General features: G+C 45.5%; 1 protein-coding gene across 2 annotated transcripts in view; it reads right to left on the bottom strand.

Annotated features, from left to right (window-relative positions):
* nox4 (NADPH oxidase 4) overlaps positions 1–25,257 on the bottom strand; it is a 161,536-nt gene that overhangs the window by 116,072 nt on the left and 20,207 nt on the right. The window contains exon 3 of one of the 2 annotated variants that reach the window (XM_078221811.1): positions 4,817–4,927. In XM_078221811.1, the coding sequence (XP_078077937.1) occupies positions 4,817–4,927 (111 nt within the window). The remainder of the gene's footprint in view (positions 1–4,816; positions 4,928–25,257) is intronic. The other variant, XM_078221812.1, reaches the window with a different exon arrangement.

The following is a 25,257-nucleotide window of genomic DNA, read 5'->3' as shown; positions in this document are numbered from 1 at the left end:
CCACTCATCTGATTCAAAAGGTAGCGTTAAATCACATTCGGGTTCGTGGAAATGAGCTTTAGTTAGCTGGTAAACCAACACAATTGGCTTCCGGCCACACCCTAGCAGCAACATCACTTCCTTTAGTTTCCCACTACCAGCAGAATGCAGCCCTGATATCATCCTGTCAGATTCCCCCAATGCGCCAGCCTGCCCCCAGCACCACTTCCTGTCTCACTCAAGTGGGCCTCATTAACTTGCACCAACAATATGCTGACCCCAGCACTTTGCTACACTCTAAAGAGCAGCGAGTGTCAGACCTGAGCTCAACATCAGGTCCTTCTAAGCTTCACATTCTCACACCATTGCCTGGCTTGTGGCAATCCATGGGTAGCTGAAAGGATAAGGACACAAGGTAGGATTGGGTTGACGAAAGGAAAGCAAGAGGTGCATGCTCACACCATCTGCAGCTTGTAAATTATTTGGAAGATTGTGGGATGAGGGGGAGTGAGATCTGAGAAGCTGGATTAGGTTGGAACATGCAAGTTTTTTTTAGCCTCACTGTTGGCCAGAGCTGAGTCAATGATGACCAACACTGTTGCCCCATTGAGATTATGTACCGCTGCCTCTGGTTAGAGATCAGTTTGTCTGCAGGAGGATGGGAAGTGTACCACTGAGTATGGTGCAATGTGTTTGGGTGAGATGGCTGACAGGAAGTCTGTATAAGCTGTGAGTGTCAGGCTTGTAGCAGTGTTACGTGTGAGCTGAAACGATGAATTTGAGTCATGGTTGATAGAGATTGTTGGTGGGTGAGTGAAGGGTGGGAGGTGGCAATGGTGGTGACTTAAGCAATATGGGAGCGTAGTAGTAGTTCTTCATTTGTAAGCATATGGTATTTGATGATGCAATCATTGACTTTGGTCATTCAAGAAAGATCACTGAACTTCTTCCTGTACAGTATGCAGATTTTCTGGGCTCCCCTGCTGGGATTGACTATGATACCTATCTGCTCCCGCTGCCTTTGTAGTCTCAGTCTGGGAGGCCTCCTGTCCACTTCCTATGCCTAGGCCTCCAATGCTGCACCAAGGTGCTTTGCATCACCATTTTGTTCTTCTTTCAAGCCAGAACTCTTCCTCCAACCACTTGCAGCTCCTGCCACAGCCAGAATACACTTCCCCTCAAGCAATACAGGCTCACTTTAAATACAACAGATTCGGTTGCCCCACAGAAAATTGGGTCCCTTGGTGATGCATACAACCACTCAGCAGTGTGCTGATCACAGGGCTGTATGCTGCTAATCATACATAGTACATCCCTATGCCTGAATTCAGGCCTGAGCAAATTTACAAGCAAATTATTAACAGACATCCTAATTTTCTTTATTCATTCGTGGTACATGGGCGTCGCTGGCTGGCCAGCATTTATTGCCCATCCCTAGTCCCCCGTGAGCTGAGTGGCTTGCTAGACCATTTCAGAGGACATTTTAGATCTAACCACATTTCTGTGGCTCTGGAATCACATGTTAGGCCAGACCAGGTAAAGATGGCAGATTTCCTTCCCTAAAGCACATTAGTGAACCAGATGGGTTTTTCCAACAATCAGCAATGGTTTCATGGTCTTCAGTAGATTCTTCACTTCAGATATTTTTATTGAATTCAAATATGGCGGGATTCAAACCCAGGTCCCCAGAACATTAGTTGAGTTGCTAGATTATTATTAGTCTACAAGGCCATCGCCTCACCTAATAATATCTAGTTGGAATGCAAGTGTGAGCATTCTGATGAATTTATTCTTGTGACAGCTAACCAAAAGGAGAGGAACACAGCCACCACTAGCTTTTATTTCGACTATAATTCAAATAGTTCTTCAGCTAGGCCCACATTTAAAAGCCAAACATGAAGAAGTGGCCATGAACTAACCGAACTTACACAAGGGTACCACTTTTCCAGTTTTCGTAGAATGTAAAGAAAGGTTCCAAAAAGGCAAGGGTTATTAAAACAATTTGAAGCACGGTCAAGGGTAGAAACAAGGGTTTTTGCTGGACTGCTGGTATCATATTACTTCCCTGTCACGTATTTATTTATGGAGTTCACTAGTACCTAAACTTGGAAAATAAGATCTGCTTTCATATCATGATCCAATCTTTTTATTTACTGAGGATAATTTTCTCAGGCTCAAAATAAAATAATGCTTCTATAAGCCAGCCCTCATCCTTTACAAGCTCGAGTATGATTCTATAACTGCAATAGCTTGTCACATTGTGTACTGGGGTCAAACAGGAGGACTTACAGGTTAGGCCTTGAGCCTACTCGTAACCTCCAAGAAATTGGTAGAAAAATACACAATAAAAAAAAATCTTCTGTCTGCCTGTGGCTTAAAGTTTATTACAGTAGAAAATGAAAGGTTGCTAAGACAACACAGTAGTTTGCATTATTTTACCAACTATTACTCCTTGATTACAGAAAATTATAAACAGATGCGACTTTCCATGAATAATAATATTGAAGATTACCCATAGTTAAATTAGGAGTAGTTCCAAGAATACCCAACCTTCCTTGTGCTGGCCTCAAGAACTGACATGCCATATTATGTGCAACAAAGCAGATTGAAAAAAAAAATCATCCTTCAAAATCAAATAAGCTAACTGAGCCATGTCAAGGAGCATGGCCATCCCGTGGTGTGACCAAAGCAGTTCTTCACATATAAAATGTGCAATGCCAGAGGTTGCAGCCTCTTTTAGACTCCCTTCGAGAAGCTGGTCCCAATATTCCAGCTGATTTTCCCACCCATACTTTTCGGCTTGGTTGCCCATGCAGAAAAGGGGATGGGAAAGTCGGAGGGAAAATCTCCTGGGCTGAGGTGAAAGTCAGCAACCACAGGTCTCAGGATACATAACATGTCCTCTGAACATTTGAATGAATTAAGGGGACACTCGAATGGGATGATGCAGAGTCCACCGGTTTGTCTCAAATGTTTGATGGTCAGTGGGCACCACTGGACATACCGATTTTCATTAACTATCAGAACTGAATGCTGTTCTGAAGATTTGCTTGTATTTTAGTGGTTATGAGACCACGTTTTTAATGATGTAAAAGGGTGCACCTGTCAGAAATTGACAATTATTTTGTTGCAGAAGCCACACTCGGTTGAAAAGGCATAAAAAGTCCTCAGATTCCATTATCACATTGAAATATTCTCACCGCAATAAAGCAACCATTATCAGGTGATAGCAACCAAAAGGGCTTTGGTCATTAACCACATTAACATATTATGGCCAAAATTGCCTCAAAGCAGCAAACTGCAGGAGGCCAGCGCTTAACATGGAGGCTGCTCCCTGGATCTGTGCTCAACTCTACCACATCTAATCAGTAGAATAAAAGGAACTGAAGCCTCTAGCTAACCTCTGTCTAGCCTTTAAGGATAGGAGAAAACCTGGACTTTTCCCACTTAAGTGCAAACAGGATGGCCATTTTTGCCATGAATCTGCTCCAGATGGTCAACAGGCCTCTGTGACAGTTGAGCAGGTGCTCAGTCCTCTATAGGCCATCAAACTGTTCTGTGACACAAGAGCATCTGTGTACCGTGGTCACAATGAGACCAAAATTGGGTCAGATCTTCACAAGATGATTCGATTGACTGCCGTGTCTCTTTTTGAACCAAGGCAAATACAAGGTGCACAGGAAATTGCAGGAATGAAAACAAAGTCTGCTCTAAAAAACGCTGCAAGGACTGTTTCTTCATGCATAGACAGGGACATTTGTATGTGTATTGCAAGACCCATCCCAGGCACAAACAGAGGAAGGGATAGCCTGGAGATTTGAACTTCATAATAAATCGCAATATAGAAATTTTTTTAAAAACTGCTGGTGCTGCTTCCATGGAAGAAAAAAAAGTGGATTCTACTCCTAATTTAGACATGGGTTTGCACTAACCAAGATATAATGGGAGTGCCAATGTCCTAAACATAAATATTAATGCATGTGCAAAGATTTTATCCCCATCCAGTACAAAATAGGTAGGCAGGCAACTAAAATTACCCCAGAATGCTTTGCAGAAATCATTTGCACTCCTGTGATTTTGACCTGATTTCTTAACCAGGTGACAAGAGCCACCACCCAAATGTGGACCAGGTCCTTTTTCATAAATGCACTTCAACAGAATGGACACCAGCCCCACCCCTCCCCCCACCCCTAGAGGCCACAAGCAAGCATGCCAGGATTTGCTTGTTGTGCTTCATATTTGGAGAATTCCCAGCCGGCTGCTGGATTGATACCAGCGATGGCAGGATGAAACCCAAAGGGGAGATTCTTAAGGGCTTCAATTGGCCATCGCCAGGAAAGCTGTCCATGGACCTTCCCATTCCAGACTTAACTGGGGTGGCAGCAGGAGGATGACAGGGAAGGAGGTCATGGGAAGGTCACTGCCACCCTCCCGCCTGATTAAAGCCCTTGCGCCAATAAATCCACCGCAGCAGAGGGCACAAGATTCTGCCCTTAGTCTTCAGATCACAATTAATAAGTACAAAAAATTATGGGTGGGATTTTCCAGCCCTAAGCACTCGCCCTAAGACCAGAAAATCCCACCCGAGGTCAACAGACCTTTGCATGGTTCTATCTCGCCCGCTACGATTCCCATGGCGGGCAGAACAGGAAAATTCTGCCCTATATCTCTGTTCAACAAAGCAGTTGAAGGATTGGGTCAGAGAGCAGAACAACAGACCCCTGGAAAGAATTTGTGAAAATTATAGTTCGTTATTTAGATCTCCTAGGGATCTCAGTAAATAAAGTTGACTTTTATAGTTAGTAAGTTTCACCAGCTAGAAACTGCATTTACTCACCTTCTGTGATCCTCGCAGAAATGCCAGTAAAGTGCGACACATGGGCAGCAGGACAAGACTGCAGTTCATATTCAGGACTGAAGCAGAAGCTCTACTAATGCACAATCCTAGCTGAACAAATAAGACAATGATCAGAAAAAACTACAATAAAACATACAACATATATTAGAAGAAAAACCTACTTTAAACGTTCATCTAAAATCTCAGTTCATCGTAGATTTATAATACCAACATCAGTTTTAACTTTATTTATTTATTGTCACAAGTAGGCTCACATTAATACCGCAATGAAGTTACTGCGAAAATCCCCCAGTCGCCACACTTGGCACCTGTTCGGGTACACGAAGGGAGAATTTAGCATGGCCCATGCACCTAGCCAGGATGTCTTTCGGACTGTGGGAGGAAACCGGAGCATCCGAAGGAAACCCATGTAGACACGAGGAGAACGTGCAGACTCCGCACAGACAGTGACCCAAGCTGGGAAATAAATCTGGGTCCCTGACGCTGTGAAGCAGCAGTGCTAACCACCGTGCCAGCACTTCCCTATCTGATCGCCTCAAATAAGGAGTGTTAACAATAAGGAGTGTTTCAATTATATATTACAGCATTCAATCTTGATGATATTGGACATCCTGTATTAATATGCGGATATAATATCAGTTATACCAGTGGCTTGCACTAAAAGAATGGGCATTTTCAATTACAAATCAGTCATTCATAGAGATGCTCGGTCAAAAAACTGGACTGTATTGAATAAAGCAAATGTAGTGAACTGCCTCACACTTAGAAACTTAGAAACACTGGTCACCTGATGCCTCCTCAGCAACAGAAAAACCAATAATCTTTCATATCCCAATGGTTGCAAACTTCCACTGTTTCTCCACCATTAAATCCTACTTTTGTTCCTTAGAAACAGAAACATCCTGCTTGTAATGTAACTGCCTCTCATTCGGTGCTGCGGCAGTCCCAGAGATGTCATTATTGCTGCTGTAATAAAACCCAGCACAATATTGACTTTTGCAGTGATGGGCTGCAAACATTAAGTCAATGTCCTCGATCCCAGGGTCGCACTCGTAGTCCCTTTGACATTCCACAGATAAATCTTGCAAGCTAGCCCAGATTTTATTGTAATAGGATTTAGTGGGCTTGCTCAAGTTGACCCTTTTATCTTAAAAGTCATTTTATACTTTTTAGAAACATAGAAAACTACAGCACAAAACAGGCCCTTCGGCCCCACAAGTTGTGCCGAACATATCCCTACCTTTTAGGCCTACCTATAACCCTCCATCCTATTAATAGAATTTTAGGTATAAAAGCAGGCTAAAGGTGCCAAGTGAAGGGAGATTGGTATTGATTTTTTGGGGACAGCAGTGAGATTCCGCTACGTGAAGAACTTGAGATAGTAGTCCAGGGACAAGAGGGAATTCCTGCTATCTTGGACTCTAGGAAGATGTGGTGTTCTTCAGAAGCAGATTCGAAGTAGGCATGATGGGGAAAGTTGTGACCTGCTTCATCTGAATTCACCATTCATTTGAAGGCATGAAGTCTGCAGAGTTTTATTAATTAGTATACTTTACCTTTGTGTGCCCTCACAAAGTGTTTTCTAAGTGTGAGGCAGTTCACTACATTTGCTTTATTCAATACAGTCCAGTTTTTTGACCGAGCATCTCTATGAACGACTGATTTGTAATTGAAAATGCCCATTCTTTTAGTGCAAGCCACTGGTATAACTGATATATCCGCATATTAATACAGGATGTCCAATATCATCAAATGTTAGTAAATTGCCGAATGAGCGAGAAAACGAGAGAGTTGCAGACTCATTTTTAAGCAAGTAAAAGAAAACACAATCTTATGGCTCTTAGTCAAAAAAAGTGCCAGGTTGCAATTCTCATCAGTAAGGGGCAGGATGGAGTCTAATCCAGCTGGTGAAGCCAGCTGTTCTAGAACACTAGAGATACCACTGCACAGGTACCCCAATCTTCCAGTGTACTGTATACACACAGTGTACTATGAGATCTCCTGTCACACCCCCCCACAGACACCACCGACTGCTCCCTGTGCCGGCCAAGGGGCACTGCCCGACCCTGCCCCTGACCACCCAGGCTTCAATGGCCTCCATTCCCACCAGCAAGGCCATAACATCTGATCCCCTTTGGTGGAGACCACAAGTGATCCTCAACGGTGAGAACCTCGACCGGCGAGCAGGTAGGGGCAAGTGAGCCCGTACGATAGAATCCAGGACTCACTAATGACCTGGCAATGACGCCATAAATATCTAACTCGGCTTTGCTTTTGCCGAGTCAAAATCTCAGCACAAAGCCGATTGTGACAGCAAATCGGGGCTGGTAAGAGGTGAAAAACCGGGCACGATCCTGATTTTGTGCCTCTCGCCCCATCTTCCTGGCTCTCCATGCTGATTGACCGGCAGGACAAGCCGGTAAGATTGCCCCCTGCGTCTTTGCCCGATGGTTATAGCTCTGTGGAACAGCTTAAAAGGGATAATCAAGTGTAAATTTATCAAAACTCCTTTTTTAAAAAAAATTACCTACAATCCCATCCTTCTCCAACAAATTTCCCTTTCCTAAAAGGTTTGGTTACAGCAATAATTAATCATCTCCTCACTGTGCTGAGCACGTGACCATGGAATGCAACAAGTTTTTGTTTCCATTGAAAACTGTTGTGTGGCCTCGGGTGACCTGTAGATCTTTGTGCAGCAACTGCTCATTTCATCAATGACCCCTCCCAAAAGAGATCAATGATACAATGCAGACAAAGTATTTGTACAAATTATCAGCCGCCCCAACCCCACCAGGCATAAAACAAAAAATCATCAATTGCCTGTTAAAAGAAAACCCATCAATTTAGTGATGGAGAATATAAAGTACCGTGAATGCTTTTCAACATTGCAGGATTAAAACACTTTGGTTCACTAGAATGCTTTGTAGAAAGAACGATGATTTAAACTGATTCAAAGCAGAACAGAAATAGCTTGCTCTCTTTTGAAACAAAGTGTATTCAAGAAAAAAAAGCAGGAAGGTGTGGAACACAACTTTTATTAACTACTGTAAATGATACAATTGATTAGCTTGTCCCCTGTAATCGAAAAATACCTCAAGCCAATTGTGTTTGAAATTCTCTGGCCATGAGACCTTGGTAGGGAGGGTCTGGCATTGACCCAAGGGAGATAAAACATAAGAAGCAGCAGGGCAAGCAGCCAGTCAGGTTAACTTTAAAAGCATAAAGCTGTAGAGGTGGTCAGGTGCAGTGGGGACAAGTCAGATCTTTATACAGAAAGCTGCAAGAACAACATACAAATTATGAGCAAGACTCAGCCATCCAGCCCCTGTTCCGCCAAACTAATTGTAACCTCAGGGTAATCTTGAGTCTGTGTTCGCCGACTGGTCGACCGATTCTGGTCGCCACACTACCAGAAGGATGTGGAGACTTTGGAGAGGGTACAGAAAAGATTTACCAGGATGTTGCCTGGTATGGAGGGCAGTGGCTATGAAGAGAGGTTGGAGAAACTTGGTTTGTTCTCAGTGGTACAACGGAGGTTGAGGGGCGACCTGATAGAAGTCTACAAGATTATGAGGGGCATGGACAGAGTGGATAGTCAGAAGCTTTTTCCCAGGGTGGACAAGTCAATTACTAAGGGGAATAGGTTTAATGTGCAAGGGGCAAGGTTTAAAGAAGATGTACGAGGCAAGTTTTTTTTTTTACACAGAGGATGGTGGGTGCCTGGAACTCGCTGCCAGGGGAGGTAGTGGAAGCAGATACAATGGTGAGTTTTAAGGGGCGTCTGGACAAATACATGAACAGGATGGGAATAGAGGGATATGGTCACTAGAAGGGTAGGGGGTTTTAGTTCAGTCAGGCAGCATGGTCGGTGCAGGCTTGGAGGGCTGAAGAGCCTGTTCCTGTGCTGTAATTTTCTTTGTTCTTTGACTGTGAGAATGCCGGCGTGGGCTCAAGATCCAGAAGTTGCAGATTTCGCTGGTGAGGTTGTGATCTTGGATTTTCCCCACCCCTCGCTGGCAAAGTCATCATGTTCACACCCATAAGCATGAAACTGCTTCACATGAATTAGAATGGATTTTAATATTAACCTACTCCCTCGCTGTATTCTGACCCTCGCGCCAACGTGCTTACAACAGGTTCACCTGGACATCGGTTCGCACCACCAGGTTGACACTATGCCTATGCCAATCTGGCAGTGCCAACAGATGGGCTCCAGTGGGAGCCTCATGGAGAGGGGAGAGGGATTCATTCAGATTTGGTTGTGGGATGGTAACAGACGGGGGAACAGGGGATGTAGGGGCAATGGACGGGGGAGGGGTGGGGGGGGGCGGTGAATCAGAGATGGGGAGGAGAGCCTTTAAGACCTCCACAGTGGTCTGGGGGTGGGGGGAGGTTTATTCCCGTTATGACTGGAGCACCCTTTAAAGATGGTGCCCCGATCTCAGTGCAGCTGAGCTTTTGCCCTACCCCACTCTGCATGACGGTGTAAAACACATCCTTTTGATCTTTATAGACAGTTTCGTAAAATCTGGAGAGAAAACTGACCTGAGAGAAACACACCGGTTATCTCACCGAAAACAAAATTCTGCCCTTTTTTGGTAAGATTCCTCCCTCACCTCCACATTCCCCCTTACCCCCCAATGACTTTTCACTCCCTTGTTTATGAAGAATCTATCTCACTTTGCTTTAAGAATATTCAAAAACTAAGCTTTCAATCCCTTCTGATGAAGAATTCAATGACTCACGGCGCTTAAAACAAAAAAAAACTTCTAATTTCTGTCTTAAATTGGAGAGCCCTTATTTTTAAACAATGAGCCTGTTCCTAGATTCCCCCACAAGAGGACACATCCTTTCCACACCCACCCTGTCAAGACCCCTCAGAATGTTGTACGCTTCGATCAAGTCAGCCCCCCACTCTTTCAAACTGCAGCAGATACAAGCCTAGCCTGTCCAACCTTTCCTCATAAGACAACTGCCCATTCCAGGGATTAGCCTGGTAGACCTTTTCTAAACTGCTTCCAAAACACTTTCATCCTTCCTTAAATAAGGAGACTAATACTGTACAAAGTACTCCAGATGTCTTAGATCTTAGAAACCCTACAGCACAGAAGGAGGCCATTTGGCACATCGAGTCTGCACCGACCACAATCCCACCCAGGCCCTACCCCCATATCCCTACATATTTACCCACTAATCCCTTTGCATCCCAGGACACTAAGGGCAATTTTAGCATGGCCAATCAACCTAACCCGCACATGTTTGGACTGTGGGAGGAAACCGGAACACCCGGAGGAAACCCACGCAGACACGAGGAGAATGTGCAAACTCCACACAGACAGTGACCCAAGCCTGGAATCGAACCCAGGTCCCTGGAGCTGTGAAGCAGCAGTGCTAACCACTGTGCTACCGTGCCGCCGATGTGGAGATGTGGTCTCACTAATGCTCTATATAGCTGAAGTATTACCTCCCTACTTTTGCAGTCAGTTCCCCTTGCAATGAATAAAAACATTTTGTTGGCTTTTCCAATTACCATGCTGTACCTTTTGAGAAGCTTTGGCTGAGAAGGAAAGTGTCAGAGTGCAGTTACAAGTTGTTTGTGTAACTCAGATAAGATAACTACCAATGTGAGGAGTAGTGTGCTTGTGGTTTTGTATTATTACACAACGGCCTGAACCGTAGGCCCAATGAATAATTGGACTCTCCAAATTAAATGCCTGCAGAAAACAGCCCCTATAGCAAGAATCACTGGTAACCTGGTCAGGCCAAGGTCAAAAACAATGCAGGTCAGGAACAAACAGGGCAAGCCAGGGCATGTCCCAGGAGAGGAAATCAACCTGCATCTCCCAACTTGATGTGGAGATGCCGGCGTTGGACTGGGGTAAACACAGTAAGAAGTCTAACAACACCAGGTTAAAGTCCAACAGGTTTATTTGGTAGCAAACGCCATTAGCTTTCGGAGCGCTGCTCCTTCGTCAGGTGGAGTGGGAGATCTGCTCACAAACAGGGCATATAAAGGCACAAACTCAATTTACAGAATAATGATTGGAATGCAAGTCTTTACAGCTAATCAAGTCTTAAAGGTACAGACAATGTGAGTGGAGAGAGCATTAAGCACAGGTTAAAGAGATGTGTATTGTCTCCAGACAGGACAGCTCGTGAGATTTTGCAAGTCCAGGCAAGTTGTGGGGGTTACAGATAGTGTGACATGAACCCAAGATCATGGTTGAGGCTGTCCTCATGTATGCGGAACTTGACTATCAGTTTCTGCTCAGCGACTCTGCGTTGTCGTGTGTCGTGAAGGCTGCCTTGGAGAACGCTTACCCAAAGATCAGAGGCCAAATGCCCGTGACCACTGAAGTGCTCCCCAACAGGAAGAGAACAGTCTTGTCTGGTGATTGTCGAGGGGTGTTCATTCATTCGTTGTCGTAGCGTCTGCATGGTTTCCCCAATGTACCATACCTCGGGACATCCTTTCCTGCAGCGTATCAGGTAGACAATGTTGGCAGAGTTGCAAGAGTATGTACCGTGTACCTGGTGGATGGTGTTCTCACGTGAGATGATGGCATCCATGTCGATGATCTGGCACGTCTTGCAGAGGTTGCTGTGGCAGGGTTGTGTGGCGTCATGGTCACTGTTCTCCTGAAGGCTGGGTAGTTTGCTGCGTGCAGTGGTCTGTTTGAGGTTGTGCGGTTGTTTGAAGGCAAGAAGTTGGAGTGTGGGGATGGCCTTGGCGAGATGTTCGTCTTCATCAATGACATGTTGAAAGCTCCGGAGGAGATGCCGTAGCTTCTCTGCTCCAGGGAAGTATTGGACGACGAAGGGTACTCTGTCCACCGTGTCCCGTGTTTGTCTTCTGAGGAGGTCGGTGTGGTTTTTCGCTGTGGCGCGTCGGAACTGTCGATCGATCAGTCGAGCGCCATATCCTGTTCTTATGAGGGCACCTTTCAGCATCTGGAGGTGTCTGTTGCGATCCTTCTCATCCGAGCAGATCCTGTGTATACGGAGGGCTTGTCCGTAGGGGATGGCTTCTTTAACGTGTTTAGGGTGGAAGCTGGAGAAGTGGAGCATCGTGAGGTTATCCGTGGGCTTGCGGTACAGTGAGGTGCTGAGGTAACCGTCCTTAATGGAGATGCGCGTGTCCAAGAATGCAACCGATTCCGGAGAGTAGTCCATGGTGAGTCGGGTGGTGGGATGGAACTTGTTGATGTCATCACATAGTTGTTTCAGTGATTGTTCACCATGAGTCCAAAGGAAGAAAATGTCATCGATGTATCTAGTGTATAAAGAACAGTACAGTACAGGAAACAGGCCCTTCGGCCCTCCAAGCCTGTGCCACTCCTTAGTCCAACAAGACCATTCGTTTGTATCCCTCCATTCCCAGACTGCTCATGTGACTATCCAGGTAAGTCTTAAACGATGCCAGCGTGTCTGCCTCCACCACCCTACTTGGCAGCGCATTCCAGGCCCCCACCACTCTCCGTGTAAACATTGTCTCTCTGATATCCGAGTTATACCTCGCCCCTCTCACCTTGAGCCCGTGGCCCCTCGTGATCGTCACCTCCGACCTAGGAAAAAGCTTCCCACTGTTCACCCTAACTATACCCTTCATAATTTTGTTCACCTCTATTAGGGAGAACAAGCCCAGTTTACCCAATCTCTCCTCATAGCTAAGACCCTCCATACCAGGCAACATCCTGGTAATCGGTTGAATATAGCATCGGTTGAAGGTCCTGTGCGGTGAAGAAGTCTTGTTCGAACCTGTGCATGAAGATGTTGGCATATTGAGGTGCGAATTTGGTCCCCATGGCTGTGCCGTGTGTCTGGATGAAGAACTGGTTGTTGAAGGTGAAGACATTGTGGTCCAGGGTGAAGCGGGTGAGATGTAAAATTTCATCTGGAAACTAGCAGTTGTTGGCATTGAGTACTGAGGGAGTTGCAGCAATGCATCATTGTGGAGCCATCATCATCCAACGCAGAGTCGCTGAGCAGAGACTGATAGCCAAGTTCCGCACACGAGGACGGCCTAAACCGGGCTCTTGGGTTCATGTCACACTATCTGTAACCCCCACAGCCTGCCTGGACTTGCAAAAATCTCACTAGCTGTCCTGTCTGGAGACAATACACATCTCTTTAACCTGTGCTTAATGCTCCCTCCACTCACATTGTCTGTACCTTTAAGACTTGATTAGCTGTAAAGAATCGCATTCCAATCATTATTCTGTAAATTGAGTTTGTGTCTCTGTGCCCTGTTTGTGAGCAGATCTCCCACTCCACCTAACGAAGGAGCAGCACGCTCCGAAAGCTAATGGTGTTTGCTACCAAATAAACCTGGTGTTGTTAGACTTCTTACTGTGTTCTCCCAACTTGGCCAGCTCCTGTGTGAGGGAGGCATCTCCCAGCCCCCTGTAATTTTTATGGAGTCGGGTTAACCTCCTCAGAAGTTATGAACCATAATCTGGATTTGGAAGCCTTTTGAAAAATAGATTCAAGTGATCTTACCCATGGCCCCTACATTCCACCTCAATGCCAATTTATATACCCCATCCCCCGTCATAACTTTCTCAATTGGTCCTTCCATGCCCATTCACCCAGTATACAATATACATACTGCCAATGAGCCATATAGTAACTATGGCAAGTGCAGAACTGCTCTGAAAAGAAAACACATTCAAAAATCCTCTTCTGGAAATAAAAGTATGCTACAACAACCCTTTGAAAATGTCAATCAATAACAGAGGCTTCAAACACTTCTTCAATCTTGTGCAAATAAATATTGAGGCATTAACAAAACAGATCACAGGCAGAACAAATTAAAATAACCACTTAAAGGTGTTGATCAAACCAAGTCACCCTTCTCTCCCAATTATCAAAACAGAAACCCCTCTGAAATAAGGAAGAGGTGTGAAGAGTGAGGGCTAGAGGACAGACAGCTTTTAGTGCAACTTTGACAAAGTCCCAGGGAATGGAGGCTTGCACTCAAACCAGCTCAATTTCAGCTATCCTGTGATCACTTACACCTCGTTTCTGGGGTCAGCCAGCCCAACTCAATCCCGCACCTGACTCCCACTCACCCCACTTCCCTGGAGTGAAGATCAGGACATTCAGGGTGTCCTTCTACTGAGGCAGGTCCGGTGAACTGGGATTTTCCTAACCCAAGCTACCTACTTGAGCTGAAAATCTGGCCCACAGCATCTGCTTAGAGGAGTGACGATGCAGAACACTAATAAGGTTCTTTAAACTGGTAACTGCATCACCAATGTTGTACTCTTCCTCCATTGGTGCTGGCTGAACCAGAATTTTCTGAATCGCCAGTATCCAATCCCACTTCAGCTTCATCAAAAATCTTCACTTCCATCTCAGTGACGTCACCCACTCCTGCCCCTATGTTCACCTATTTTCAAAACCCTCATCCATGCATAGCATTGGTTACTTCCAGATTTGACGATTCCAATCCTCTCTTGGCTAGCCTCACATTCTTCACTCTATAAACATCAATTCATCCCCCTCTCTGATGCCGGTATTCTATCCTGCCCTTTGTCCAACTAGCCCATCCTCACTCATTTTCCTGCTGGTCTAAAGTTTAGACTAAAGTTTATTTATTAATGTCACAAGTAGGCTTACATTAACACTTCACTGAAGTTGCTGTGAAAATCCCCTAGTCGCCACACTCCGGCGCCTGTTCAGGCACACTGAGGAAGAATTTAGCATGGCCAATGCACCTGACCAGCATGTCTTTCGGACCGTGGGAGGTAACCGCAGCACCCGGAGGAAACCCACACAGATACGGGGAAAACGTGCAGACTCCGCACAGACAGTGACCCAAGCCGAGAATTGAACTCGGGTCCCTGGCACTGTGAGGCAGCAGTGCTAACTACTGTGCCACCATGCCACCTCACATTGACTCTCAGTCCTACCGGGTCACAAATTTAAAATTACATCTTTGTTTAAATCCGTCCATGACTTAATTTCTCACCTTCAGCCCTCCATCCCCCCAATTTCAATGTTGCTCTGGCATCTTTTGCCAGCTATCTTTACTACCATCTTCCCCTCACTAGTGCAATTGTTAGATGATGGATTCATTTCTAATTAGATGTTCTATTTCTCCAAATCAACAAGACTTTTTCCAACAAGGTCAATTGTCCATGGTTTTATTAAGCACAGTAATGCATGCAATAGTACTTAAGCTTACATTTAAAATACAATTTCAGAACTGCACGTGATGATCAGGGAGTCTAAATGTGTTATGGTTCTAAGCTCACTTTTGATCAAACCTCATGTATCCAAATCTCACTTCTTGAAGTGACCTGATCACACATTTAAACTCCACAGCAGTGACTAATGGTAATTGTACAATATTTTTACTAACATGGGTACCTCGTAGATTTATCTACTACTGTATAATTTACACACTGCTATGCGAGTTAAAGTACTGACAGCTCTCAGTTTCCAGACTGGGCTCTGGGTCTGTGATTGATTCAGATAACATGGGATCAAACACTGCAATGTAGATCACTGATCAATCACTTAACTCAGATGTTAACAGTTATAGGTACTGGGCTGAATTCTCTGGGGCCATCAGTCGCAGCAGTCGCAATGGCCCATCCGCCAAAAAGTCAGGATTCTCACCAGGCACGAAGACAATTGGGATTCACCCGTCCAGCCCAGCTGATTGACTCTTTTAAATATGATTAGTGGGCTTGAAGCCCGATTCAATTTCCTCCTGCTATTCACCCACCTCCCCAGTAGAATTTGCATTGGGCAGGCTTTGGTGCTGGTAATGATCAGCATGAACTTGGCATGTTGGACCTCAAGAGGCCAGTTGCCCATCTGCTGTCATCAGGCAGTGGACGAAGGGTCACCCAAGGTCCTGGGGGTTGGGTGGGCTCGGGCTGAGGGTAAGGGGTTGATTGTGGGACTGTCCCCTGGGATGGGGAACCCATGACTAGACTGCCCCTTCCAGCCCTGGCAGACCCGAAGATTATCATTGCATGGTGATTTCAGGCAGCTCTGTGACCATTCCTGTCTGTCAACTGTGAAAACTTTGAAGTGGCCTGGTCACTTTAATCTCCATGTCTCCTGGTCACTTGTCAGGCTTTTAAAATCACTGCAGCACTTCATTCTGCATCAAGAATTTCCTTTCTCCCTGTCAGAAGCTGCAAATGTGAGCAGACCCCTTTGAAGTCCTCTGACAGAACTGCAATGTCAATTTCATTTGGGGGAGGAGTCCATTTTCCACAACTGTTCACTCAGCCCCAATCTATACATGCAGCTTTCATCTGAAATCTCAGAGCCTTCCGAGAAAGCTGAAATGCTTTGAAACCCTCTCCAGTCCATTGAAAACCTTTGAACTCTTTCAATTTCAAAGTGCAGAGCTTTGAAATAGGCTTTGATTGACAGCTTAATGGTTTTCTACTCAGCATCCAGTCAGTTGTGTTTATTTACCTTTCCCTTCAAACTTGAATGCATCTCAAGTATCCCCATTGTTACTAACAAGAATGTTTGCAAAGATTCTAAGCCTGACTGACAGCTGTGGCTTACCTCCTTGAAACCCCTTGGGGTCCAAATCACCAGGCCAGGATGTCAGTGCCAGTGTGCCGGGGGCAGTGCGCCATTGTGCAGGGGGGGACCTGAGTAGGGGCTCGGGTCACCATCATACCTGCGTGCTGTGGAGAGAGTATGACCCATTATTTGAGTAGTGGGGGAAGGGAGGGTGGGGGAAGAATGCCCTGCTTTGGTAGGAGTATGGTGGTACTCCCATTCCTGTTTTTAGGGGGAGAGGGGGCCTGTCTCCAACTGTGGAAGATCAGGGCACCATTTAAAAATAGCACCCCGATGTTTGAACGGCCGGGCTGGCCAATGTGAATCACGAGATGCATTAATTTGCATCCTTCAGATGGGAGAATCCCACCTGACAGATGCTACCAGCACCAATGGGAAACACTCCAGTTTTCCCTCTGGCACGGGAACTTATTCCCAATTCGGGAGAATTGTGCCCATTATCTATTTATTTACTGATACAATGTCAAGTTATGCTAAGTGTTTCTTGATTTTACAGTACAGGTAGTATTTGGTAGTTTTATAATCCTTAAAATACAAGTAATTTACTTTTCACATGAATATTTCTAAAGCTATTTCCCAATACATGCCAGCCTTTCAGTCTCATCTCACATGGAGATTAAAAAGTCACATTTTCACTCAATTTCACTGAATGAGAGTATAACTGACTAGAAGTTAAAATCTATTGATTCTCCTTCCCTACACACTTAAAGGAAATTGATATTTTTATTCCACCACAATAAGAAGTGTCTAATTCACTGAGACTTTTCTGCCAGGGATCTTGACTACATTCTGCTCCTCACCTAGATGGAATTTCCATTTGTCCCTTCTACTTTGTTCACCTTCATTGTTTTCAATTTCCCTTCTCACGTTGAATCCACTAAAACTCACTTTCACAGCAACATTTCCTTCCTTAGCACCATCCTTCAGCTCCAACTTATTCCATGTGGGTTCAACCTGGAATGACAACTTGTGTTTTAGACCCACACACAATTCAGATGAGGTGAGAGTGACTGCCCTTGACATCAAGGCAGCATTGGACTGAGTGAGGCATCAATGAGCCCGAGCAAAACTGGAGTCATTATTGCCTGTCAGCTGTGAAAACATTGAAGTGGCCTGGTGACTTTACCCTCCATGACCCCTAGTTACCGTGGTTACAAGAGCAGGTCAGATGCTAGGAGTTCTGGGCGAGTAACACACCTTCTGATTCCCCAAAGCCTGTCTGCTATCCACAAGACATATCAGGAGCGCAATGGAATACTGTCCACTTGCCGAGATGAGTATAGCTCCAACGACACTCAAGTTTGACATAAGAACATAAGAACTATTAGCCAGGAATAGGCCATTTGGCCCCTCGATCCTGCTCTGCTATTCAATAAGATCATGGCTGATATGTGGTGTAGGTCTACTTAGCCGCCCGCTCACCATAACCCTTAATTCCTTTGATAAATGCAAAATGCTGCGGATGCTGGAATCTGAAGCAAAAACAGGAAAATGCTGGAAAATCTCAGCATCTATCATCTGTGGATAGAGAATGGAGCCAACGTTTCGAGTCTAGATGACCCTTCGCCAGAGCTCATTAGTTCCTTCACTGTTCAAAAATCTATCTATCTTTGCCCTAAAAGCATTCAATGAAATAGCCTCAACTGCTTCACTGGGCAGAGAATTCCACAGATTCACAACCATTTGGGTGAAGTTGTTCCTCCTCAGCTCAGTCTGAAATCTGCTCCCCCTTATTTTGAGGCAATGCCCCCGAGTTCTAGTTTCACCTGCCAGCAGAAACAACTTCCCTGCTTCTATCTTATCTATTCCCTTCATAATTTTATATGTTTCTATAAGATCCTCCCTCATTCTTCTAAATTCCAATGAGTAGAGTCCCAGTCTACTCAGTCTCTCCTTATAAGCCAACCCTCTCAACTCTGGAATCAACCTAGTGAATCTCTTCTGCACCAACTCCAGTGCCAGTATATCCTTTCTCAAGTAAGGAGACCAAAACTGTACACAGTACTCCCGGTGTGGCCTCACCAGCATCTTATACAGCTGCAACATAACCTCCCTGTTTTCAAACTCCATCCCTCTAGCAATGAAGGACAAAATTCTATTTACCTTCTTAATTACCCGCTACACCTGCAAACCAACTTTTTGCCATCCAGGACAAAGCAATCTGTTTAATTGGTACCACAAATATTCGCTCCCTCCACCATCAATGCACAGTGGCAACGGTATGCGTCCTCTACAAGATGCACTGCAGGAACTCACCAAGGCTCCTTTGGCAGCACCTACCAACCTCGCGACCTCTACCATCTAGAAGGACAAGAGCAGCAGATGTGTGAGAACACCATCACCTGCAAGTTCTCCTCCAAGTCAAGCACCATCCTGACTTGGAAACATATCACCATTCCTTCACTGTCGTTGGTTCAAATTCCTGGAACACCCTCCCTTACAGCACTGTGGGTGTATCTAAACCACATGGACTGCAACAGTTCAACAAGGCAGCTCACCACCACCTTTTCAAAGGCAGTGAGGGATGGGCAAAAAATACTGGCCCAGCAAGCAACATGCAAATCCCATAAACAAATTTAAAATTGCTTTAATGTCTAACCTCACTTATCTCAAGATCCAATCTCAACACCATGCACCACATATCCACACTCTCAGTTTTTCTCTCAAGCAGCACTTAACTTACTGTATCTCAAAGCTGTCCTGGTCAAGTTTTATTTCAGCCTTTGCCTCGTTCAGCAATTCAATAAAAAAAACTTTTAATCTCATTTCAGGTGAGAAGGAGTACATGCTGCAACAACTCATGGGATCAATACCACCTCCCCACCAACTCCAACCCAACCCATCCCCCAGATCTTCCTTCAACTTCTATCAAGACTCATCCCTTCTTTGAATTTTCTCGGTGGCCATACATTCACAACATACTGCCCTTCACCCTATCCCATTCTACCCTTTTGTTCTTCCCACTCTCCCTTCTTTCATTTACTCAAAACCTCTTACATTTCTCACTTTTCTCAGTTCTGATGAAAGGTCATAGACCTGTGAAAGTTAAATGTTTGTCTCTCTCTCTTGGCGCTGTTTAGGTGCCGAAAGATGGCTGCGCTTGATGAAGAGTCTCGGGCTAAGGGCCATTGATTCAGGATATGGGCTCAAACAATGAGACTGAGAGAAGGAGGAATTTCTTCACTCAAATGGCTGCTAATCTTCAGAATTCTCCAAATCAGAACATTGAATTCTCAGTCACCGAGGATATTCAATATCTTAGATATTGGGATAGATTGACTGACTCTAGGGGAAATCACGTGATATAGGGATCAGGTGGGAATGTAGAGTTGTAGAATTAGTCACATTTTATTGAGTGGCAGGTGTATGGTTTACTTCTCCTGTTAATTATACTCCCATTGGCATACAACAATCATTTTACAACAGTGATTATCACATCTAAGAGCTGTGGATATGGCACGATAAATGTATTTGTGTGTAATTTGGGATATTATGCTTCTGTTGCCAATCTTCATTATGCTTTTGAGCAGAATGTTATGATTAATTCTTATTAATCGGTGGAGATATTTCTACGTCAAAGTGAAACAGGAGCACAGAGAGACATAACATGTAACAAAGTGTAATGCTCATGAACATTCTTCTTCTTACATTGAGATACACCATGGGAAATCCCACAACTAGACAGCCAGTTGGACATGTAGACAATGTATGATATATTGGCGATAAATACTTGGCAGTTAAAAAAGCAGCACGTGTGGGCAGCATGGTAGCACACTGGTTAGCACTGCTGCCTCAGCACTAGAGACCTGGGTTTGATTCCTGGCTTGGGTCACTGTCTGTGCGGAGTCTGCACATTCTCCCCGTGTCTGCGTGGGTTTCCTCCGGGTGCTCCGGTTTCCTCCCACAGTCTGAAAGATGTGCTGGTTAGGTGCATTTATCCGAACAGGCGCCAGAGTAGGGGAATTTCACAGTAACTTCATTGCTGTGTATTAATTACTTGTGACTAATAAATAAACTTTAACTTTAGCTTTGTCCTTTTCCCTGTAACAATTCTGTGCAGTGCACAGTATATGCTTGCCTGGAGCTAGCAGCCGTAATAAAGAAATCCAATGGGAAATGGAAGCAAAGAGTTTTCAATAAGGTACCTCACAATGTAATGAAACAGTAGTGTATACTGTGCTAGACTAGAAAATTTACACAAAACTGCTGCTTTCACCTGTAACCAACCTGTCTCTCTCTATATCCTCCAGCATGATCCATTATTGTTGAAATATTATTCCCCTGCTTCTGAAACTTGTAAAACCTTGAGCTGTCCAAACATGCAAAAGGTCAAAGCAAACCAAATACAATGTAATTTGGTATTTTCATAAATCATAGCAGATTTCCTACTTTATGAACAATGCATCAAGTATTTTCAGAAATCGTTTTAATCATGTTTTCTATTGAGCTTTCTATAAACTTTAATAAACAAAACTTCTTTGATAAAAGCTGCCAACTTTTTTGTAAAACAGACATTCTAAATGAGCAACAGTCTTTAATTAGAAAACCACATGAATGTAGCCAGGAGATATAACTGCTGGTGCTGACAAAGAATTCTCTGTACAGTTCCAAGTCCTTTACGCAATGTAGCGGAAACAAGCAGTGCGACTTCCAGAATAACCCAGATGTTTTACATGTTCTGATGGTCCAGCCAAATAATCTACCCTTGTTGGAAATTCATTCACCAGGGGAGCGATTTTACCATTTTGATTCTAAGTGCTGAATCTGGGCGCAATTCAGATCCGACTGGAAACCTGTTCTCAGGCGCTCCCATATGCACTTAGGCTGAAAAAAAAAAACAATCGCGAGTCTGAATTACGCTGTGGGCGGGGCTTATCGCGCTTGAAACGCTGCTGCTCTGATTGGAGCTTTGAACTGCGCATGCGCGGTGGAAACAAAATTTGAAAAACGCTCCCCTGTCATCTCACTCCTGGGCCGCAAAAAGTGGATAAAGTGGCCCGGGAGCGATGGCCCCAACAGACATCGCCCCACCCCACAATATAACTGTCCCCCTTATCCACCCACCCCCCCGCTACCCAGTCCAATTGTGACCCCCCCTGCCCCTTTCCCCCCCACCAATCACCCACAGAGTGACAGCGGTCCCCCCCTTCCCCCCCACCAATCGCCTGCAGGGTGGCAGCGGTTCCCCCCCCTCCCCACCAGAGAATGATCTGACCTGCCTCCCTCCTCCTCCTCCCCCCCACCCCACCAGAGATCCATCTGGCCTCCTCCTCCCCTCCCCCTCCCAGCAGTGAACGATTGGAACTTCTTCCTCTCCCCCCGCCGCCCACCCACCCCCCCCAACCACCAGAGAGCGATCTGGCCCTCCTCTCCCCGCCCCCCCTTCCTCCCCCACACCAGAGATACATCTGACCTGCCTCCTCCTCCCACACCCCCACCAGACAATGATCTGGCCCACATCCAGTCCCCCTCTCCCCCACCATCGATCTTGGTTAGAAAGCTGCTGGAAGCTCCGAACTTACCTCTTCAGAGGCTGGAGCACCCGAAACAGACCTTTGCTGAGCATGTCTGTTTCGCGCCGAATCTGGACGGGCAAAGGCGATGGTTTAGGGGAAATGCAGGTGAGATTGGGCGTCCAGCTCATTATGTCAATTTAAATGCAAGCAAATGAATTTAAATTGACATCGTGCCCGTTTTGGGCGCGGTTCCGATTGCGGCCATTTTCGGGCTTTGGTAAAGTGGGCATCTGTGCGGGTGCAGGCGCGGATCGCGCTAATCACCTCATGCCCGACTTTACCAAGTTTTTGCTGCTGAAAACGGACGCAACGCAATAGTAAAATCGGGCCCTATATGTTCTCTTAATGCTATTGAAATATAACAATTTTGCAATTCTGATTCACAGGATAGGGTGTACGAAAACAGCTATGTCGTTGCAAAGGAAATAATTATGCACTGAATTCTCCCAACCTGCCCATGGTGGGTTTGGTGGAGGACAGGCACAGAAAATCTGGCGGGAGCCAAAAAGGTAGAAGCCCGCTGGTGTGAAATGATGCTGCGATTCTCCCAAAGACGGGTTAATGGCAGGTGGGACATCCCACTGGCAGGTGGCACTAATGTTATTTGCATCTCTGAAGGCTCATTAAAACAGCTACCCTCCAGTGTGCCAGGTCTTCCAATGTCCAGGTCTTCCAATCTTGCATTGTGCCAATGGGAAATCACATTGGCGTCAAACCCAATTGCCAAAGAGTGGCATGCACCAAACAGCCCTCAGTTGGCAAGAGACTTTGAGGTGAGTGTAAGGAGATGTTGGTGGGACAAGAGCTCAGGATGGCAGGCGGAGGGACAGGGAGGTGGATGAAGAAGACAAACAATGGAAGATAGCGAGAAGACCAAGGGGAGGGAAGCTGGACCCCAACAAGCTTGCATGAAAAGGTCACAAACAAGCTGGTCAAAAGCATAGCGTAGCATCGTTTACTGGAAAGATGTGGATGAAGACTGCAGATTGGGTGGGTAGAGGTCCAAGTGGGGCATGGGTGCCTCGCAGGTGATGGGCTCAGGGGGAGGGCGGTTGAATCAAGGAACAAATTTCTTCTTCAGGCTGCTAGTCTTTTCCCTCGGTCAGCTGAAGACAGGTAGGTTGGAGAGAGTGACATGTGTGTGCTGGGACCTTCAAACCCGTCAGCTAAGGGTGGGTGGACAAATCAACTGCTGGCCCACCAGGAGAGTTGGAGAGGAACTCGGCTCTGCATAATTAATAATATTCCAAGCACAGAATCTGGTCAATGGGACAGGCACCGCCTGAGCACCTTGTCTCAAAATGGGAGAATTCTGCCCTATGGGTTAGATTCTCGCCACGAGGCAGACAGCGGGAGCCAGGAAAATTCCTGGCTTTGCACTCCCGCTTCAGGGGAAAAGTGGCTCCAGAGATGCGATCCTCATTGCCAGGGAGCATATGTGGGTAGCAGCTGAGGCTGTTGACTGTGGGAACAATTCTTAGGCAGAGATGGTGCGTGAATTCGGAAGTTTCACAACTGAAGACCTAAATAAAGGGTCACCCTGAAAGTCAGTCACTATAATGGTGCTTTGATGAGGATGTATGTGCAATCTATTATTCCTTACACTTGTGAAAAGCCAGCCATTAACATGAACCCCATTGCTCTCTAGCTCCAAGATTCCACATCTGTATGGAACTTAATCTGCTCTCCGACACTGGCAAAGAGAGCACGTGACTGCTACTATGTAGCTGTGGGCAGCTGACTGTGAGATGCTGCAGACCCCTAGAAGATTCCAGGAGCTGGAAAGTTGAAGGCCATGATTGCTTTGACTCCTATAGGAAGGGCAAGCACACCAGTTGTTCGGATGTGAGGTCCACCCCCAACATGGCACAGGTTTCTCTTACTATATCCTGAGACATCTCATTCATGTCCAGGAAGCTAAAACTGTTACTGCACACTCTTCATTCAAGGTAATATCTCACCCTCCTCCTCTTACAGGTCTGTCTCGAGCACTGCTCCTTCATGCCCAGGTACTCTGGCTCTAGTGAGATGCTGCTGTCACCTTTCCCCCTCTACATGGCACATGTGTGATGGTCCTGTATTCAATTCAACAAACATCCTTCCTTCATGGCCCACACACTCCTAACCCTGTGCTGGCAGTCTGCAATCTCACCCAACTGGCTGATGAAGCAAGCAGTGGAGCCTATATGGATAGGCCTTTGGTCTTTTACAGACATCCCACCCCTTCTTCCCTGAGGACAGGCACCAGTCTCTATCTCAGAGGCAAGCTCAGCTTTGCAACTGCTGCTTCACACAGCTCTAAACAAAGCTTTCAGTCCTTTACCTCTACTCCTTAGGTCGGTTCATATCTCCAGCACCAAGTTGTGTAATAAGATCTGGGAGTTTTAAGGATGAAAGTCACAACTATCTGCCCTATCTCTTTAAATTACTTGACTGATTCATAAGTACCACATATACAATTTATACCTCGACCCAGTTGTCAATATTGGAAGCACCACAAAGAGGGGCAGGAGTTCCGGATTTGAGTCCTGTCTCCATGTTCAACACTCCACAGAGTCTCCTCTACTCCATGTAAATCCAGGCCTGTGTATTTTGAGTGATGTGGAGATCTGGCGTTGGACTGGTGTAAACACAGTAAGAAGTCTCACAACACCAGGTTAAAGTCCAACAGGTTTATTTGGTAGCAAAAGCCACTAGCTTTCGGAGCGCTGCTCCTTCGTCAGGTGAGTGAGAGTTCTGAACTGACAGGGGAATTGAAAGAAAAAGAGCCAACTCTTCCATAATTGTGTGATGAGTAAGGCTCTCCGAATAATAAAACAACTAATACGTGGGATAATGTAAGCCCAAGAATGATGGGATTGGGTTCAGGTGGGAAGGAAAAGCATTTCAGATTTTAATCCCAAAGCCACTTCCAATTTTAACAGAGGCAGGTCAGGGAATGGGCAACCAATCCACTCTTAGGAATTGCATTGATCATTGAAATTATTTAAGGAGGCTCCAAGCCTCAATTTTAATGTTTCTTTTCAAACTAATGTTTGCCAAATTTCCACAGGCTCAAGAATCCTGGTGGGTAAAGAGGCACAAAAAAGTTGGATCCACCTGGATTGGTGTTGGTTCCCTGCAGCAACAAAAAAAGTCTCTCCTGTCAGAGATGTTAGTGAACTTGTGGGCCAAACAGAGCTGGAATATTTCCTCTAAGCCCAGCAAGGTTACCTCTACGCCCACCCCCATAATCTTCCAATTCCCCACCCTGCCCCCTGCGATCACCAATCCCCATAGATCAGACCACCATCTTTGAAACCCCCACATACCTGGCACCTGATCCTCAGCTACTTTCCTGTGCTT

The sequence above is a fragment of the Mustelus asterias genome, chromosome 10 (assembly GCF_964213995.1).
Source record: "Mustelus asterias chromosome 10, sMusAst1.hap1.1, whole genome shotgun sequence".
In the NCBI taxonomy this organism is placed as follows: Eukaryota; Metazoa; Chordata; class Chondrichthyes; order Carcharhiniformes; family Triakidae; genus Mustelus; species Mustelus asterias.
This window is presented reverse-complemented; position numbering and strand designations above follow the sequence as displayed.